The 20,088-nt window shown below is 54.3% G+C and overlaps 2 protein-coding genes across 2 annotated transcripts; both read right to left on the bottom strand.

Annotated features, from left to right (window-relative positions):
* Nucleotides 1–487: 487 nt before the first annotated feature.
* LOC310891488 (uncharacterized protein) lies at nt 488–10,968 on the bottom strand (the record flags this gene model as incomplete). Its single annotated transcript, XM_083853762.1, has 15 exons — nt 488–825; nt 1,844–1,995; nt 2,812–2,919; nt 3,928–4,029; nt 4,661–4,768; nt 5,777–5,878; nt 5,968–6,039; nt 6,510–6,588; nt 7,790–7,818; nt 8,827–8,916; nt 9,288–9,359; nt 9,659–9,730; nt 10,168–10,233; nt 10,540–10,614; nt 10,950–10,968. The coding sequence occupies 14 exons, from the start codon at nt 10,966–10,968 to the stop codon at nt 1,850–1,852; spliced, it is 1,140 nt and encodes a 379-aa protein (XP_083709888.1). The 3' UTR covers nt 488–825; nt 1,844–1,849.
* A 1,293-nt stretch (nt 10,969–12,261) lies between these two features.
* On the bottom strand, nt 12,262–15,185 carry LOC310891487 (uncharacterized protein). The gene is made up of 5 exons (XM_083853761.1): nt 14,996–15,185; nt 14,125–14,421; nt 13,418–13,759; nt 12,705–12,809; nt 12,262–12,632 (listed from the first exon to the last, which is right to left on the bottom strand). Exons 2-5 carry the CDS (start codon nt 14,222–14,224, stop codon nt 12,532–12,534), a joined length of 648 nt encoding a protein of 215 aa, XP_083709887.1. The 5' UTR covers nt 14,225–14,421; nt 14,996–15,185; the 3' UTR covers nt 12,262–12,531.
* Nucleotides 15,186–20,088: the final 4,903 nt, after the last annotated feature.

The following is a 20,088-nucleotide window of genomic DNA, read 5'->3' as shown; positions in this document are numbered from 1 at the left end:
GTGAAACCCCCCTCCCCAGAGCAGAGCATCCAGCTGTGGGGCCCAGCACAAGGGAGACTTGGGCAATGAGCTGGGATTTTTCTCTTGTACCCCTTGAGGAGAGCTGAGCCGTGGGAGCGTTGGCATGGGGCGCCCTGGCCAAAATCGGCCATCCGTGCAGGGTCAGGACCTGAGGAGGGCTGGCTGTGGGGAGCCTGGCCTCGGCCCAGGATCAGGAAGGGCCCGCGCTTGTGTGTGGCTGCGGCACTGCCAGTTTGAGCAGGGGGTTCTCGGGTGAGCGCTGTGCAGGGTCGCTGCCGCGCTCACAGCCCTTCTGTCTGCTCCTGCTGTGCTGCTCCCCAGCTCCCTTCCCCTGCGTTCCCTGCATGGTGGGCACAGTCTGGCTGACCCCCAGCACCGAGGACCCTCAGGCTTACTTGTCGATCAGTCACAAAGTCCTGCTGTGGGTTCCTGGCTGTTGCTGTACATAAGACCCGGACTGCTGTGCTGTATTATTCAATGTTTATTGAAAGTGTGGCCAAGGCTGCACCCCGGGGGGGCCTGCCCCAGCCCTTGGAGGAGGTTGGGGGGGGCCGTGGGGGCGGCGTCTGTGCCCACGAGGACTGGTGGGTACTGGGCCGGTCGTGCACCTTCCACTGATCCGCTGCCGGGCTTGGGGGCCGTGGAGGCTGGGATGGTGGCAGGCGGGCCGCTCTTCCAGGCACTGATGGTGGCTGCTGGCGTCGGGCCTGGCTCTCAGGCGTACCACGGTGGTCAGGCCGCCTGTACGGGCTCACGGAGCGGCTGCGGGTGTCAGTCTGGGCTGCCTGGGCTGCGGCGAGGCGCCTGCGGAGACAGGAACTTGCTGAGGCCGTGCTGCGGCTGCGGTGCCAGGCGGGTGCGAGGCAGCAGGGTGCAGGCACCCGGCTGTGCGTGAGCTGTGGGCACACAGTGCTCTGTGCAGAAAACAGGGTGCCCTGTGCCCTCGGCTGGGACTCTGCTCCCCTCCACATCCTGCCCCAGCTTGTCTCCTCCCCAGCGCCTCGCCAGCCATCCTGACCTGCCTGCTCTGCACGTGCTGTCCCAGCAAGAAGACCTGGCCCCCGCAGAGACAGGGGTCCACAGCCGGGCTCAGCACGACCGGGTCCCAACAGCCACCGGCTGCCCTTTTTCAGAGCGCCTTGCAAGGACCAGTACTCAGCTCCCTGCCCGGCCCTGGCCCTGGCCCAACAAGGTGACGGCCTCGGCTCCCTGTTCGGGGAGGTGCTGCCCATCCGCTCTTTGGGATGTGTAATTAAACACACAAGCTCTGTGTGTGCTGAGGACACGCACGCTGGCAGCGCTCAGGTGCGGCTGTGACACACCGACTGCCCCTCTCCAAGGCAATGCCCGCAGCTGGCAGGGCTCATCCCCATGCTCCCAGTAGCTGGCACACCTTGGCTGAGGCGGACACCTGCAATTCAGGGCATCCCAGAACAGGGTGCCTTGTGCTGGGGGGGAACTGGCACTGCTGCGCTTCTCTCTCTGATGGCACCCTCTCTCAGCTCCTGCATTTCTCTTCCTGACCTCGCTTTGCCTACGGCTGTCCCTGGCTCTGCTCTTGCTGCGGAAGGGCCAAGCTTCGCTAAGACCAGCAACAGAAAAATGGGCTCCAGAACAGAATGCCCAGGAATTAGAGGCCACCTAAAGCACTGGACAGCAGAAATTTCAGAAGAGTCTGGTCAAAAACTAACTGCTCACTTCACAATACGCTAACGACAACTGCTTCCTGGCTGGCAGCAGCCACATAATAACGTTAACAAAGATACGGTAAAGAATTTGGGAGGGGGAGAGGAGGAGAGGGAGCGGGGGAACAACAACTCACTGATTTTTATGCCTCCAACGCCGGATAAGCACGCACGCAGCACACAACTATCAAAAACAGGAGGGGAGCCGAGAATGCCACAGTGCCTGCTATCCAGGAACTTAGGAAATATTGGCGCTTCGCAGTGTTTGCATTGTTCTCCCCATCCACGCCTGCAAGAACAATTGTGGACATTGCTGTGTCCTGCGCACTACTGGTAATCTCACCGGAGGTCTGACATTGCCAGGAAGTGTTCTGTTTCATTTGGTTAGCATCTTTGAGCAAGTGAAAATCCTCAGGCCGCAATGCTTCCTGAGGTTCAGCAGAAGCTGGGGAATCTGCCAAAGGCACTGCAACTCAAGGCACTCTGGAGCCTCCCTTTTGCCTCTCAGCTTTGTTTTCCCTCCATCCTTTGTTTCCCCTGCCATAATGCTGAGGGCCCAGTGTCTCAGGTTTGCTTCCCCAGCTCTTTGGAGTTCTAAAAGTTCTTAGGCGCTTGCCCACCTTCGCTGCTCGAGGCACACTCGGAGCCTTAGGGACAAAACTGAACAAAATTCGGGAGCCCAGGAGTGCCAGTGAGGCAGTGCCCTGTTTGCACTGGGTCAGGGCATCACTCTGGGCCTCAGCTCACAGGAGGGGTCCCGTTTCCCATCGTCTGCTCAGTGGGCTTCTCATGGCTTCGTTCCCCCAAGAGCAAGGTTCCAAAATCCCTGGGAACTGGGTGCGCTGGGAGGTGACCCCTCTCTAGCCACAGCCACAGAGCTTTGTGAGCGTCTCTCCGCTGCACTGCTCTCACATGCTGTCACAGCCCGGGGAAGACAGCCATCCTCAGGGAGCCACTCCTGCCTTCCTCTGCAACACTTGCTGCCTACTGACACTCTTGGGTTTGGCTGCTGACATGAGCTGCAAGAGCGGGTACCAGGGCAAGAACCTGCACACGCATGCTGGTTCTGGTTGGTGACAGCGGATGACCAAGAAACAGCCTTTACCTGGTGGGGCAGTTGACTTCACTGGCTCTGTTCTTTTGCCAGGGAGTGGCAGCGTGCGACCGCTTCCTCGCCAAAGCACCTTCTTCGGCACAGTCTCTCTAACCAGCCCTTTAGAAAGAAAGCAGGACAGTGTGACCCTAAGGAACCGCTCCTCCTTTCGAGGACGGTATCTTTGAAAGGTAGTGCTTCTCAAAAGACATCCCTAAAGTTTAGAAGCTACGGCCTGGGCTTCTGGGGGAGGTACTCACTACTCCAAACAACATGTCATTCACAAAGAAAAATCTAAGTGTTCGACTCCTGGCAGTCTACCAGCACAGACAGCAAAATCTGGCCTGCTGCGAGACCAGGAGATTGCAGGAGATCTTCTTGTTCACATCGCACATAGTGCATTTTTGGCACACTGCAAGATGTTGCTCAATTCGTGCCTTCAAAGAGGACAGAAAAAAGCTGCATCCAGTTCAGAGGCAGGAACAGCCCTTCTGAGAAGCATGTCCATCCCATCATGCTGACTCCATCCCATGGGAAGGGCAAGAGTCACACACATCAGGCTGAGCCGCAAGCTCTTGAACCATGTTGTGGGCACAGTTGTGGGCATCAGGGAAGAGCCCACAGTCCCCAAACAAGAGGAGAAGCACAGCCAAGTCATTTGAAACCCAACTAGAATTGGACAGCTAAATCAGCTGAAACTGAGGTAAGCGCCAAGGGTGCTTTTCCCCTGCAGTGACATGTGTCTCCCGGCAAATGAGACAGCAAGGACTGCTTGGGCTGTGCCTCCTGCCTTGAACTCGCCCAGCTGCAAGCAGCGCTGTGCGGGAGCTGAACACAAGTTCAGCAGAAGCCCTTTGCTGCTGGCTGGATACCAATGTTTGCACGGAACAGCTCGGACCACTTATGGTAGTGCTGGGCTAGCAGCTGCCCCTGGGACACGGCGTGACCCACAAGCGGCAGCAGAGGCTCTCGGCCTTCTCTGGCGCTCACCAGTGCCTGCCAGGTGTGAAATTGAGTGTCTCCGCTCTGATCCATCCCTTCCTGCTGTGCAGGTTACGGTGTGTCCACACATGGATTTAGAACCTCAGCTTCCCAAGTCTTATGGCGGACAGAGTGAAATATACCCACCATGTGCTGCCTCGTCTAACTCCTTTATGAGATCCTCTACGATGTCAGGGGATGTTGGGGAAGATTTTCTTATTTCAGCATTGTCCTTTGCTCTTAGAGGACCTGAACAGAAAGTAGGAAGTTAACTTTGGCACCAGTGCAATTTGGAGAAGCAGGGCTTAGTTTGTGAAGTCAGTGAAATGACTTCCCACCCCTGGGATACCAGCTGGGCTCCAGCGCAGGAAGCAGCCGAGGGTCTGGCAAAGCCCTCCCTGGGGACACTTCTGCAACCAAAGCCCCGTGAGAAGTTTCTGTCACATCGACACCTACATCAGTAGCTCTATGGCAGTGCCCTGTTTGCACTGGGTCAGGGCATCACTCTGGGCCTCAGCTCACAGGAGGGGTCCCGTTTCCCATCGTCTGCTCAATGGGCTTCTGACGGCCTCGTTCCACCAAGAGCAAGGTTCCAAAATCCCTGGGAACTGGGTGCCCTGGGAGGTGACCCCTCTCTAGCCACAGCCACAGAGCTTTGTGAGCGTCTCTCCGCTGCACTGCTCTCACATGCTGTCACAGCCCGGGGAAGACAGCCATCCTCAGGGAGCCACTCCTGCCTTCCTCTGCAACACTTGCTGCCTACTGACACTCTTGGGTTTGGCTGCTGACATGAGCTGCAAGAGCGGGTACCAGGGCAAGAACCTGCACACGCATGCTGGTTCTGGTTGGTGACAGCGGATGACCAAGAAACAGCCTTTACCTGGTGGGGCAGTTGACTTCACTGGCTCTGTTCTTTTGCCAGGGAGCGGCAGCGTGCGACCGCTTCCTCGCCAAAGCACCTTCTTCGGCACAGTCTCTCTAACCAGCCCTTTAGAAAGAAAGCAGGACAGTGTGACCCTAAGGAACCGCTCCTCCTTTCGAGGACGGTATCTTTGAAAGGTAGTGCTTCTCAAAAGACATCCCTAAAGTTTAGAAGCTACGGCCTGGGCTTCTGGGGGAGGTACTCACTACTCCAAACAACATGTCATTCACAAAGAAAAATCTAAGTGTTCGACCCCTGGCAGTCTACCAGCACAGACAGCAAAATCTGGCCTGCTGCGAGACCAGGAGATTGCAGGAGATCTTCTTGTTCACATCGCACATAGTGCATTTTTGGCACACTGCAAGATGTTGCTCAATTCGTGCCTTCAAAGAGGACAGAAAAAAGCTGCATCCAGTTCAGAGGCAGGAACAGCCCTTCTGAGAAGCATGTCCATCCCATCATGCTGACTCCATCCCATGGGAAGGGCAAGAGTCACACACATCAGGCTGAGCCGCAAGCTCTTGAACCATGTTGTGGGCACAGTCGTGGGCATCAGGGAAGAGCCCACAGTCCCCAAACAAGAGGAGAAGCACAGCCAAGTCATTTGAAACCCAACTAGAATTGGACAGCTAAATCAGCTGAAACTGAGGTAAGCGCCAAGGGTGCTTTTCCCCTGCAGTGACATGTGTCTCCCGGCAAATGAGACAGCAAGGACTGCTTGGGCTGTGCCTCCTGCCTTGAACTCGCCCAGCTGCAAGCAGCGCTGTGCGGGAGCTGAACACAAGTTCAGCAGAAGCCCTTTGCTGCTGGCTGGATACCAATGTTTGCACGGAACAGCTCGGACCACTTATGGTAGTGCTGGGCTAGCAGCTGCCCCTGGGACACGGCGTGACCCACAAGCGGCAGCAGAGGCTCTCGGCCTTCTCTGGCGCTCACCAGTGCCTGCCAGGTGTGAAATTGAGTGTCTCCGCTCTGATCCATCCCTTCCTGCTGTGCAGGTTACGGTGTGTCCACACATGGATTTAGAACCTCAGCTTCCCAAGTCTTATGGCGGACAGAGTGAAATATACCCACCATGTGCTGCCTCGTCTAACTCCTTTATGAGATCCTCTACGATGTCAGGGGATGTTGGGGAAGATTTTCTTATTTCAGCATTGTCCTTTGCTCTTAGAGGACCTGAACAGAAAGTAGGAAGTTAACTTTGGCACCAGTGCAATTTGGAGAAGCAGGGCTTCGTTTGTGAAGTCAGTGAAATGACTTCCCACCCCTGGGATACCAGCTGGGCTCCAGCGCAGGAAGCAGCCGAGGGTCTGGCAAAGCCCTCCCTGGGGACACTTCTGCAACCAAAGACCCGTGAGAAGTTTCTGTCACATCGACACCTACATCAGTAGCTCTATGGCAGTGCCCTGTTTGCACTGGGTCAGGGCATCACTCTGGGCCTCAGCTCACAGGAGGGGTCCCGTTTCCCATCGTCTGCTCAATGGGCTTCTGACGGCCTCGTTCCACCAAGAGCAAGGTTCCAAAATCCCTGGGAACTGGGTGCGCTGGGAGGTGACCCCTCTCTAGCCACAGCCACAGAGCTTTGTGAGCGTCTCTCCGCTGCACTGCTCTCACATGCTGTCACAGCCCGGGGAAGACAGCCATCCTCAGGGAGCCACTCCTGCCTTCCTCTGCAACACTTGCTGCCTACTGACACTCTTGGGTTTGGCTGCTGACATGAGCTGCAAGAGCGGGTACCAGGGCAAGAACCTGCACACGCATGCTGGTTCTGGTTGGTGACAGCGGATGACCAAGAAACAGCCTTTACCTGGTGGGGCAGTTGCCTGTGTTGCCCCTGTTCGTTTGTCAGAGAGTGGCAGCGTGCGACCGCTTCCTCGCCAAAGCACCTCCTTCAGCACAGTCTCTCTAAGCAGCCCTTTAGAAAGAAAGCAGGACAGTGTGACTACAAGGAACTGCTCCTCCTTGAACCATATTCTGGGCACAGCTGCAAGCACACACCAGTTGCTGCTGGCTGGATACCAATGTTTGCACGGAACAGCTCGGACCACTTATGGTAGTGCTGGGCTAGCAGCTGCCCCTGGGACACGGCGTGACCCACAAGCGGCAGCAGAGGCTCTCGGCCTTCTCTGGCGCTCACCAGTGCCTGCCAGGTGTGAAATTGAGTGTCTCCGCTCTGATCCATCCCTTCCTGCTGTGCAGGTTACGGTGTGTCCACACATGGATTTAGAACCTCAGCTTCCCAAGTCTTATGGCGGACAGAGTGAAATATACCCACCAGGTGCTGCCTCGTCTAACTCCTTTATGAGATCCTCTATGATGTCAGGGGATGTTGGGGAAGATTTTCTTATTTCAGCATTGTCCTTTGCTCTTAGAGGACCTGAACAGAAAGTAGGAAGTTAACTTTGGCACCAGTGCAATTTGGAGAAGCAGGGCTTAGTTTGTGAAGTCAGTGAAATGACTTCCCACCCCTGGGATACCAGCTGGGCTCCAGCGCAGGAAGCAGCCGAGGGTCTGGCAAAGCCCTCCCTGGGGACACTTCTGCAACCAAAGCCCCGTGAGAAGTTTCTGTCACATCGACACCTACATCAGTAGCTCTATGGCAGTGCCCTGTTTGCACTGGGTCAGGGCATCACTCTGGGCCTCAGCTCACAGGAGGGGTCCCGTTTCCCATCGTCTGCTCAATGGGCTTCTCATGGCCTCGTTCCCCCAAGAGCAAGGTTCCAAAATCCCTGGGAACTGGGTGCGCTGGGAGGTGACCCCTCTCTAACCACAGCCACAGAGCTTTGTGAGCGTCTCTCCGCTGCACTGCTCTCACATGCTGTCACAGCCCGGGGAAGACAGCCATCCTCAGGGAGCCACTCCTGCCTTCCTCTGCAACACTTGCTGCCTACTGACACTCTTGGGTTTGGCTGCTGACATGAGCTGCAAGAGCGGGTACCAGGGCAAGAACCTGCACACGCATGCTGGTTCTGGTTGGTGACAGCGGATGACCAAGAAACAGCCTTTACCTGGTGGGGCAGTTGACTTCACTGGCTCTGTTCTTTTGCCAGGGAGCGGCAGCGTGCGACCGCTTCCTCGCCAAAGCACCTTCTTCGGCACAGTCTCTCTAACCAGCCCTTTAGAAAGAAAGCAGGACAGTGTGACCCTAAGGAACCGCTCCTCCTTTCGAGGACGGTATCTTTGAAAGGTAGTGCTTCTCAAAAGACATCCCTAAAGTTTAGAAGCTACGGCCTGGGCTTCTGGGGGAGGTACTCACTACTCCAAACAACATGTCATTCACAAAGAAAAATCTAAGTGTTCGACTCCTGGCAGTCTACCAGCACAGACAGCAAAATCTGGCCTGCTGCGAGACCAGGAGATTGCAGGAGATCTTCTTGTTCACATCGCACATAGTGCATTTTTGGCACACTGCAAGATGTTGCTCAATTCGTGCCTTCAAAGAGGACAGAAAAAAGCTGCATCCAGTTCAGAGGCAGGAACAGCCCTTCTGAGAAGCATGTCCATCCCATCATGCTGACTCCATCCCATGGGAAGGGCAAGAGTCACACACATCAGGCTGAGCCGCAAGCTCTTGAACCATGTTGTGGGCACAGTCGTGGGCATCAGGGAAGAGCCCACAGTCCCCAAACAAGAGGAGAAGCACAGCCAAGTCATTTGAAACCCAACTAGAATTGGACAGCTAAATCAGCTGAAACTGAGGTAAGCGCCAAGGGTGCTTTTCCCCTGCAGTGACATGTGTCTCCCGGCAAATGAGACAGCAAGGACTGCTTGGGCTGTGCCTCCTGCCTTGAACTCGCCCAGCTGCAAGCAGCGCTGTGCGGGAGCTGAACACAAGTTCAGCAGAAGCCCTTTGCTGCTGGCTGGATACCAATGTTTGCACGGAACAGCTCGGACCACTTATGGTAGTGCTGGGCTAGCAGCTGCCCCTGGGACACGGCGTGACCCACAAGCGGCAGCAGAGGCTCTCGGCCTTCTCTGGCGCTCACCAGTGCCTGCCAGGTGTGAAATTGAGTGTCTCCGCTCTGATCCATCCCTTCCTGCTGTGCAGGTTACGGTGTGTCCACACATGGATTTAGAACCTCAGCTTCCCAAGTCTTATGGCGGACAGAGTGAAATATACCCACCAGGTGCTGCCTCCTCTAACTCCTTTACGAGATCCTCTACGATGTCAGGGGATGTTGGGGAAGATTTTCTTATTTCAGCATTGTCCTTCGCTGTTAGAGGACCTGAACAGAAAGTAGGAAGTTAACTTTGGCACCAGTGCAATTTGGAGGACCAGGGCTTCGTTTGTGAAGTCAGTGAAATGACTTCCCACCCCTGGGATACCAGCTGGGCTCCAGCGCAGGAAGCAGCCGAGGGTCTGGCAAAGCCCTCCCTGGGGACACTTCTGCAACCAAAGCCCCGTGAGAAGTTTCTGTCCCAGCGCCATCTACATCAATAGCTCAGTAGGAGAGCATACCAGGGCTCGTGCCTTGACAGGGCACACACACGTGCCGGTCTATACCCTCCCACCTGCAGAGATGCCTGGCTGACGTTTGGGCTTTGAGCTGGCAGCTCTCAAAGGAAGTCAAAAGCCACAACTTACCCAGGCCATCTCCCAGAGCTTCAGTCCTGGAACCCATCTGGGAGCCTGGATCACCTTCGCCTTCGGTCCCATCTGTAAACACAAGTGGAGTCCCTCCTGTGAACTACGCCAACATACTCCTTCTGACCAGAGTGACAGAGAATGCGGTTCAAAGAGGGGACTGCTCCACGGCACTCGTCTCTCCCTGCCACTCCAGAGCATCTTGCAAACAGTTGCTGGGTGCCTGCAGTGGCACCGTGCTGGTACAAACTAAGCGTGCGTGGAGCTGCCCGGAGAAGGGCCCTCCCCGTGCCCACCCCAGGTCTCAACTCAAGCGCAAGGTGCCTGCTGGCTCTGCAGCACCTAGATGCTCCTGCCTTCCGCTGACTTACCTGGCAGATTAACCTGAGGCTCGTGGTCCACATCAGGCTGAGGTGTCGAGTAGCCAGAGCCTACGAGAACTGCTGCAATCAAGCACAGAAGAGAAACATTCCCCGTGCATGGTGTGATCTACCTCTTCCTTAGTGACCTGCAGCGACTGGAGGGGGCTCAGGCAAGGATGTGGGACCCAGACACGAGCCAGGATTTCCAAAGCCGCAAAGGGGCCTGCTGAGCTGGAGGCTCCCTCTTGGCCTCTTCCCAAATCCTCTCTCCAGGCTGTGCGCAACACCCCGCAGGGACCACGCCGCCAAAGATGTGGCCCCTCAGGTGTTTCTTACGGGAAGATCTCTGCTGGACACAAAGGAAGACCCCACTGCAGGGGGAGCGTGCAGACCCCGGGAAAAATGATCATCCATGTTTGTCATGGAGAAGCCCCCTGGCCAGTGAGCAGCTGAACCCTTGCTGAGCTAGCTCAACAAACCCTTAACAAACAGCAAGGAAATGAACACGGACAACTTACCACCTGTGGGACCCATACTGGCAGGCTCAGGAGCAGGATTCCATGGAGGCACTTGACCAGTACTGCCTGTGGGCACAAGTGGGATCAGACACAGGTAAGGGGAGCTTCCATTGCCTCTTGGGGCCTGCCTCTTCCTCAGTGACCGGGAGGCACTGGCTGGGGCTCAGGTAATGACATGGCCCAAACAGGAAGAAAAGCCTGGGTTCTTCCCTCTCTGTGGAGAGGGGCAGGGGTGGCATCTCTCCAAGTGAAGAAATATTCAGGGCTCATTTGTGCAAGCCCCCTCACGGCACAAACGCGCTTGGAAGACCCCGAATAAACTATTACAGCCCATTAGCCATCTTCCTTCAAGGAAGCACACTCGCAACGTACCTCGGGGATCCTCCTGAGGCTCCAAACCATGATCCAGCTGAGAAGCTGGATATGGAGAAGCAACACCGTCATCATCTAAAATCAAGCAGAGATGAGAGACGTTGCCATGGCATGCTGTGCTCTCCCTCTTCCCCAGCACCCTGCAGTGACTGAGGGGGCTGAGGCAATGTCACGGGACAAAGATGCAGGTGGAAATTTCCCAAGAGGGGCCAGCGGCCTCAGCCCCACAGGGGCTCAGACCCGGGCTTCTCGGCCCCAGCGCCGCTCCCGGCCCCCCCGGCAGGAAACAACCCCGCAGCAGCCACGGCCCCACCGTGCCACCCTGCGGGGCTTCTGCCTCCTGCCTGCCCCCTGCCCGCGGTGCCCGCCCGGCCCTGCTGCCATCCCGTCCCCGTCCCCTCCATCCATACGCGTGCCGCGCAGCACCATGCCGCCCAGGGTTTGGTGTTGGCCCCGGCCCTGCCCACCCACCTGCTCCCGGTGGTCGCCATGGCGCAGCCTGGGCACCCCGGGCACACAGGGCCACCAGCAGGAGGAAGAGGACGCAGGCAGGGGCCGTGGCTCCCCACACTCGCACCATGCTTCCACCACCGCCGCTGCAGCTGCAGCTACTGCTGCTGTCAGGACCGGTGCGGAGCAGTGCCTGTGGGCTGGCCCAGCGTCACAATGGGGTGTCGGGATGTCACGGCCCAGCACTGCATCACCGAGAGGTATTGTGACCTCGCAGCCCTCCCGGTGTCACGGAGCAGCGTTGGGACCTCATGGCCCGGCAGCACGCTCCCTCCCCTCTATCGATTCTTTCTCATCCACTGCTGGCTGCCGGGGGCTGAGGGCATGGCAGAAAGAGGCTGGAGGGGAAGGAAGGCTGCGAGGTGGAGATAAGGCCGCGGAGGACAGGAGAGAGCGGTTCCGCTATCCTCATATCTCACAGCCTCATACTGCCCCAAAGTCGCTCTGTATCCCATCGGCAGGGTCGCCATCTCCTTCCTGCCCCCATATCCCTCCCCAGCAGCCTGCCGTATCCCCAAAGCCCCCTGTCCTTAGTGCCATCCATAGCCAGATTTCCCAGCGCGCCCCCATCAGCTCAGGTTCCCGTATTGATCACGCAGCTTCCCCACATCCCTGCATTCCCCTCATATCCAGTGCTGGTGGCATGCCATATCCCATAGCCCCGCACATGCCCCAAATATCCACCACTCACTCCTTAACGTCCCACCCCAATATCCCCCCAGTTCCCTGTACGCCACCCCCAGGGGCTCAAATGCCACCTCCACATTTTCACACGTTCCCAGTCTCTGCATTTCCAGCATCCTCCTGTTGCAGCCCCACAGCTCCCACGTATATGGGCTATGGGACATTCCCCTCCAAAAGCCCAAACACCAGAGCCCCCAGCCACCCACCCCACCTGCAGCGGCTCTCCCACCCCTCCCTGGATGCCCTAACATCCCTAACACACCGGGACAACCAGGCGAGGTGACAGCGGTGGCCATCCAGTTAATGACCCGCACAAGGGCTTGTTCTGATTTGGGGGCTCTCCTTCCACCTTTTTTCTTCTCCTTCACCTCTCCAACCTGCTCTTCCCACCGTCGTGCCCTCCTCGATGCTCCTGGCATCCCTTTTCTTCCCCATCCCTCTCTCACTCTGTCTCAGCCTCTGTCCATGCTTTCATTTTTCACTCACACTGTTTGTCTCTCCATTTCATTTCTCACCCTTTCTCACTCCTTTCTTTTTCCTCACAATTTCCATTTTTATTTCTGGTCTTTCTTCATTTTCTCTTTCACAATCACCCTTCCCGACAACGTCCATGTCTCCTCCCTCCCCTCTACCACGTGAAACGACCCCTTTCTACTTCTTTCATCCTCCCAGGAACCGTTTCTTGCTTTGTTTTCCCACAGGTGAGCACCTGTTTGGCTGCACACCAGTCTTTTGGGATGCGTCTTCAGCAGGGAGCGGTCTTTAGGGGGTGGAATCGCCCACAGCATCTTCCTCTCATTAGTGTTCCTCATACTTATTCTCCTCCTGAAGGGTGTGTGGGGATCTGGCGTGCAGCTGGGAGATCCCGGCAGGGCTGGCTCCAGACAGGAACGAGGCGTCTGCGGGAAGGAGCGAGGTGGGTGGTGGGGAGCCCAAAGGTGGGGCGATTCCCCCCTCAGCTCAGGGTGTACCTTTGGTTCTCCCCCGGGCCCAGAAGAAGAGGAGGATGAGGCTGTTGATGGTGAGGAAGCAGCCGCCCACAACCAGGAGCCGTAGAAGAAGGAAGCAGCTCTTCCCTGCAAGAGGGTGGGACAGGTTAGGAGATGTAGACACAGTTCATGCGTGCTGACGGAGGGAAGGCTGTGAGCATCGTTCCGCCACCATCTCTCTTTCCCTTTCCCCACCCCTCCGTCTCCAGGCATTCTGCTCAGGTCCTGAGTGCTGAACACCCAAAGACTTTCCCCGCTTGCTTGGCTCTGCAGGAGGCACTGAGAAATTTGGGAACAATGGCTCGGGAGGCCAAGGAGAGGCTGCTGAGCCATAAAGGTGGACAGAGGGATGCTCGATACTTGTTTGGGGTGGTTGGGGTGGTGGAAGGGCTGAGAGGGAGGGAGAGGTGGGTGCAAGACTGGGTGGGCTGAGTCATGGACAGAAGGATGGTGATCGGATAGATAGAGCAGCTGCCCGGTGCAAAAATCAGCTAGTTTGGAGAGGAACGTACAGGGACTGGAATGGAATCGTTTCAGGAAAAAATGGAGAGAGGGAGGGACAGACGGATGGACAGATGGAGAGAGGGATGGTTTAATGGGCTGGTTACTGGATGGATGGATGGGTGGATGGATGGATGGGTTGGTGGTGGATGGACTGACAGATTGTTAGGTGGGTGGATGGATGGCCAGCTCACCTTTCTTTTGGGCATTTATACTGATAGACACGGCTTGGCTTGTGAAGGACGGGATCCACCTCTCAGGCTTTTTTTCCTCATACTTGCAGGTAAAGTTTCCACTCTGTTGGGGACCAGCACGTGGGAGCTGGAGGACCATGGAAGTCCTTAAATTGCCCCCGTGATCTGCTGCATTGTCCTCAGAGCCTTCTGTCGTAGGGAGGACCTCTTGGCCATCCCTGTAGAAGTGAAACCTCCGTACAGTGGCGTCTCCAGGGGCCTTACAGATGATGCTCAGGAGATCTCCTGCCATCACCTCTCCCAGCGGGGACTCCACCATCAGCAGGGGCTGGGGAAGGTGGTCTGAGAAAAGGGGAGGAATAAATGGAGACGTAGCAATAAGGACAGCACAAACGGATCTCCAGTTGTTTGCCTTCCCACTGCATGCAGCAAAGCTTGGGATTGTAGGCTTCCTGCCACGACATGAGAAGAGCGCCAGTGGCAGCCACCTTCCAGACCATGCTGGTCCCAGAAAGATAAATCCTCCACCCAGAAATCCTACTGATTTTGGCGATGGGCTGGGTTAAACCACAAAGCCCACCAATCCTGATTTCCAGGTGAGTTGTCACATTGCGGGGCGATAGCTGACACCCACGTTTGGGCATCTGAATAGTTCTCAGAGAGGAGGGAGAAAGCAGAGAGAAAGATAAAGAAATCACACAGCTCACCTCCAATCTTGATCACCAGTTTTTCGCTGGTTGGGGATATGAGCTGCTTCCGACCTTGCTTGAGGGAATAGCTGCAGAAATGCGGCCCCCTGTGTTGCATTCGGGAGAGGACGAACTCAAACGTGTAGTTATTCGTCGAGCTAAATCCTGAAACTGCCCAGCCAGCCTCGCCAAAAATTTGGTACGTCAGCTTCCCAGTGATGCTGGGGGGAGTGGTGCACACCAGCGTGACAGCGTCTCCAAAGAAATATTCCTTCTGTCCCTGCAGCACCCAGAGGGTCGGGGCAGGGACTGCGGCTGGGGGATAGAGAGGGAGACAGGCAGGGGGGACGGAGGTGAGGTGCAAGGAGCAGAGGCAGAAGGGACTAACTCCACGCAAAGAAAAGAAACTGGCTTTCATTTCAAGGAATACAATAAAGCACAGAGGGGACCTCGTAAAGCAGAAATGTCTCTGGGCTAGGACTCATTTTATCTCCTTGGGATTCAGCACAAGGTTGCGTCCCGCTGCGGGAAGTGATGAAAGAAAGGAGACTGCAAAAACCCTTTCCACACCCTGGGCAGCTTTGCCATGCCGGCAGAAATGTCCTTAATGTGCTTTCAAGCAATTTTATTTTTTTTTGCTGCAACTTGGTAATTTATGAAAATAGGAAATGGGGAAGGGGGGTTGAAAAGGCTAAGGGTGAAGGGTAAAACCCGTCGCTGATGCTCCTCCACAGCAGCCACTGGGAAAACACGTTTGGTCTCCACCTCCCTACCTGCCCCCAGCTGCAAACCCTACAAAAATACCATTGACCCACACCCAAAATAGGAGGAGCAGGTGTGGGAAGGAGAGGGCCGGGAAGGGGTTGGGTCTCAAGGGGTTTCCACTCACCACCAGTGTGTTGACACGAGGCAGGACCTCAACAAAGTGAGATAACGAAAAATCCCCAGCACCCAATTTCACCACTGGGTTGTTATGGGGAGGGGGAATGAGGCTGAGGGTCTCCCAGACAGTCACACCTGTGGGACCCCAAATCCAGCCGTGCCCCCAGCAGCTCAGCCCCTGGTTAAGGAGACCCCAGAGGAGTTACCTTCCTCGGAGACCATCTGGCGATGTTAAGGCCCCCCCCCCCCCAGATTACTAAGACTCCCCCTCCCCAAGCCATTAAGGACCCTCCCCAGGACCCCGCCAACACCCCCCCGGGATATTAAGGACCCCCCCCCCCCGGGGGATATTAAGGAACCCCCCAGCCATTAATGACCCCCCCCTCGGCCATTAAGAGCCCCCCCCAGGGATATTAACGACCCCGCCCCAGGCATTAAGGCCCCCCTCAGCCATATTAAGAACCCCCCCCCCCCAAGCCATTAAGGACCCTCCCCGGGACCCCTCCCAACACCCCCCCCCACACCTTCCCCTCCCCCCCGAAGAAATTAAGGACCCCCTCCGGGCATATTAAGGACCCCCCCCCCCAAGCCATTAAGGACCCTCCCTGAGACCCCCCCAAGCATATTAAGGACCCCCCCCCGGGCATTAAGCCCCCCTCCCCCCCCCCCGGGATATTAAGGACCCCCCCCCGGATTTTAAGCCCCCCCCCCCCGGATTTTAAGCCCCCCCCCCCCCGGGCCTTTAAGGACCCCCCGGGCCTTTAAGCCCCCCCCATGGATTTTAAGCCCCCCCGGGCATATTAAGGACCCCCCCCCCCGGGCCATTAAGCCCCCTCCCGGGCCATTAAGTCCCGTTGCGTGTGGGGCTGTGTAAAGGCTCCCCAAGGGAGGTCAGGTCTACCCAAAGGATTCCATTGGGAGGCTTAATTAGGGGCGTAATTAGGGTTTAGGCTTAATATCCCGGGGGGACTTTGGGGGGGTCCCGGGGAGGGTACTTAATGGCTTGGGTGGGTCTTAATGGCTATGGGGGGGGGGTCCTTAATTAGGGTTAGGGTTTGGAGAGAGAGAAGGCGCGGAGTCTTGTCGTGTGGGGTTGCGTAAAGTCTCCCCAGGGGAGTTCAGGGGTACCCAAAGGCTCCCGTTGGGAGCACTTTTGGATAGGAGGAAGTGGTGCCGTACGTGTTTTTTAGGGTCGTAAGTAGGGTTAGGGGAGACCTGAACTCCCTTGGGGAGCCTTTACGCAACCCCACACACAACGGGACTCCGCGCCTTCTCCCTTTCCAAACAACCCTAAACGTAACCCTAATTACGCCCCTAATTAGGCCTCCCAATGGAAGCCTTTGGGTACACCTGAAGTCCCTTGGGGAGCCTTTACGCAACCCCGCACAGAACCCACACAGGTCTCTAGGGTGCAGCAGGAGGCTTCTAGGGCACCCTAGGGTGCACCGAAGTTCCCTGGGAGGCTTCTAGGGCACACCGGGAGACCTTTAGTGGATGCTAGAGTGAACCGGGAGCGTTTGGAGGACTGTCAGGGGCACCAGGGAACAGAAGAATACACTGGGATGGCTGTAGGGGACTGGAGAAAGCACTGGAGAATCCAGTGAGGCCTTCAGGGGGTTCTAGAGTACACCCCCAAGGCCCTGAGAGGCCTCCAGAAGGTCCCAGAGAGCACTGGAGGGCCACGGGAGGCCTCAAGGCTGCACTGGGAGGCCTCCAGGGCATCCTGGAGGAAACTGGGGGTCACTGGGAGGCTTTCAGGGGGAGCTAGAGCACACCGGGTGGCCCTGATAGACCTGTGGAGGATCTAGAGCGCAGGAGAAGACTACATGAGGCCTGCAGTGCGCCCAAGAGTGCACTAGAGAGCACTGTGAGGCCTCCAGAGGCCTTTAGATTCCAGGAAAAGTCCTTATTTTGCCTCTGGGGTTCAAGAGGAGGCTCATAGGACATCCTACAGGGCCCTGTGAGGCCCCTAGGGCATCCTGGAGGAAACTGGGAGTCGCTGGGAGGCTCTCAGGGGGAGCTAGAGTGCTCCTGGTAGACCTGGTAGACCTGGTAGACTCCTGGTAGTCTCTAGAGTGGACTTGAGCCGCGCAGGAGGCGTTGTGAGAAACTAAGTTGTGGTTTTTGCAGTAGAGAACTAGTTTTTTTTTAGTCTTCAAAGATAATTGTGTAGTCACAACGAGGAGAAATGCCGAGTGGATAAGTGGACAGCAGAAGGCCTCGCTGTTCCAAAATACGGTAGAAGCTTGAGAAAAACAGGATGAGCAGTGTGGGAACAGTGAAAATACAAATATCACAAGTTCTCAAAACATAAGAAAGACGGGAAAAAAAAGGAAAAAGAATAAATTAAAGGGTTAATAAAAAAAATGTACGTATGTGGTATAGAGGGGGGTCGAGTAGCTTGTGAACCTGTAGTGCTCAGCCAACGAGGAAACAGGGGAGGTGATCAGGTGTCGGGTAATAGGGAATAAAAGGTTGTGGTATATTTACTGTAACGCACTCCTAATTGGCAGGATGCCTGTCGTTGCACTCGCGAATAAAATAGCTTCCCAGAAGATCCTGCCCGAAGAAAATTATCGAGATTTTGCTCACAACGTGCGGTCCTCCCCTAATCCCCAGCCCCAAACGGGTTCGATAAGCCCGTGACTTTCCAGGCGGCGAGTTTTGGGGTCCTGGGGCGGCCCCGACGCCGCGCGTTGTCCCTGGCTGGTCAACCCTCAGCGAAGCCGGGGATGGAAGAATGGGGGCGCGCTTAATTGCATTAAAAACGGACGTTTTTTAACGTCTTAACGTTTAACGTCGCTTCCGTTAACCGAAAATTAACCGAAACGAGGAGCCTTGGGGCCCAAAACGGGGAACCTGTCCCAAAACTGTGCGAGCGCAGCCGGGAGGAGGTGATGGAAACGAGCTCTGGGAGCTAATTTTAATACGAAGCGGGGAGAGCTCATGAATATTCATGGGCGTATCGGGAAACTTCGAAGCAGCGAGTCGAAATCCCACCTGATTTTGGATTTATATACTTTTATATGCGTTGGGTTTATTTATTTTTATATGTTTATATGTTATTATGTTATGCTATTTATTTATTTTATTTTATTTATTTATTTTATTTATTTTATTTTATTTATTTATTTACGTTATTTATTGTTATGTTTATATGTTATTACGTTATGCTATTTATTTATTTTATTTATTTATTTTATTTATTTATTTTATTTATTTATTTTATTTATTTTATTTTATTTATTTATTTACGTTATTTATTGTTATGTTTATGTTATTACGTTATGCTATTTATTTATTTTATTTATTTATTTTATTTATTTATTTTATTTATTTATTTTATTTATTTTATTTTATTTATTTATTTACGTTATTTATTGTTATGTTTATATGTTATTACGTTATGCTATTTATTTATTTTATTTATTTATTTTATTTATTTATTTTATTTATTTTATTTTATTTATTTATTTACGTTATTTATTGTTATGTTTATATGTTATTACGTTATGCTATTTATTTATTTTATTTATTTATTTATTTTATTTTATTTTATTTATTTATTTACGTTATCTATTGTTATGTTTATATGTTATTATGTTATGCTATTTATTTATTTTATTTACTTTATTTAATTTTATTTATTTATTTACATTATTGTTATGTTTATATGTTATTTTTTTATATATATTTATATGCTTATTTATTTTTATATGTTTATATGATGTTTTATATGTTTTTATACACTTTTATATGTCTTTATACTTAGGTCAGGGTCTACTCGTCGCCGGCGAGCGGGCGCCAAGGGACACGGCTCGAAGCTGGTCTCATCGCTGGGCGCTCACCGGGGGCCGTTAAATAAATAAATAAGTAAATTTCGATTTTAAATTTAAAAATTAATTTTGAATTTAAAAAATTAGGTTTTAAATTAAAATAGATTTTAAATTAAAAGTGAGACTTAAATTTCAAACAGCAAAAATGTAGATTTAAAATTAAACATGAATTTGTTCTTTAAAATACAATATTCCGATTTAAAATTACAAATAATTTTTAAGTTTTAAATTTTAAAAAGAAAAACAGATTTTTAATTAAAATAACTTTTAAAAGTTTATCGCTTGTAACCCCCGGGGCTCCCCGTGGTTTATCCCTTATAACCCCCCCGGTCCCCAGAGGCTGCCTGGCACTGGGGGGGGCGGGGGGGGACACATTGACCCAAACCGCCCCCACGTCGTGGACTGGTTCCAGTTCCTCTCGTGGACTGGTTCCAGTTCCTCGCCGGGGTTTATCCATGGGGGGGGGGACACCAAAGAGCCAACGGGAGCCGCGGGACGGGGGGAGGCGTCAAGGACACCCTGGGGGGGGGACACAACACTGGGGGCCCGTCCCCGGGGTCTTTGCCCCCCCCCCCCCCATCCCCGTGGTTATAAAGCCCGCGGGGTCACCCTTGGGGGGGGGTTTGCCGGGGGGGGGACACGACACCCACACGACCATGGCGCTCCCGGCCCTGCTCCTGCTGCTGGCGTTATCCCGGGGGGGGGCGGCCTCGTGGCCCCCCCCCGCCCCCCCCCCCCGCCGAGCTGACGGTGGACAACGGGGGGCCCTGGGGGGACTGGGGGGGGGACGACTTCTGCCCCAAGGGCTCCTACGCCACCGGCTTCCAGCTGAAGGTGGGCTCGGGTGGTTTTTTTTTTTGGGGGGGGGGATATTTATGAGGCCCCCCCCCCTTTTTTTTTTTTACCCCCCATCCTTTTTTTTAACCCCCCACCCTTTTTATTTACCCCCCCATCCCCCTTTTTTTTTTTTTTACCCCCCATCCCTTTTTATTTCCCCCCATCTCTTTATTTTGACCCCCCCTTTATTTTGACCCCCCCCTTTATTTTTACCCCCCCATCCCTTTATTTTGACCCCCCCTTTATTTTTACCCCCCCATCCCTTTATTTTGACCCCCCCATCCCTTTATTTTAACCCCCATCCCTTTTTTTTTACCCCCCCTTTATTTTTACCCCCCATCCCTTTATTTCAACCCCCCCATTCTTTATTTCAACCCCCCCATCCCTTTAGTTTGACCCCCTACCCCTTTATTTTGACCCCCTCACC

This window comes from Anser anser (assembly GCF_964211835.1).
Source record: "Anser anser genome assembly, contig: HAP1_SCAFFOLD_662, whole genome shotgun sequence".
NCBI classification, from domain to species: Eukaryota; Metazoa; Chordata; class Aves; order Anseriformes; family Anatidae; genus Anser; species Anser anser.
The sequence above is the reverse complement of the archived record's forward strand: the minus strand, read 5'-3'. Positions and strand labels throughout refer to the sequence as shown.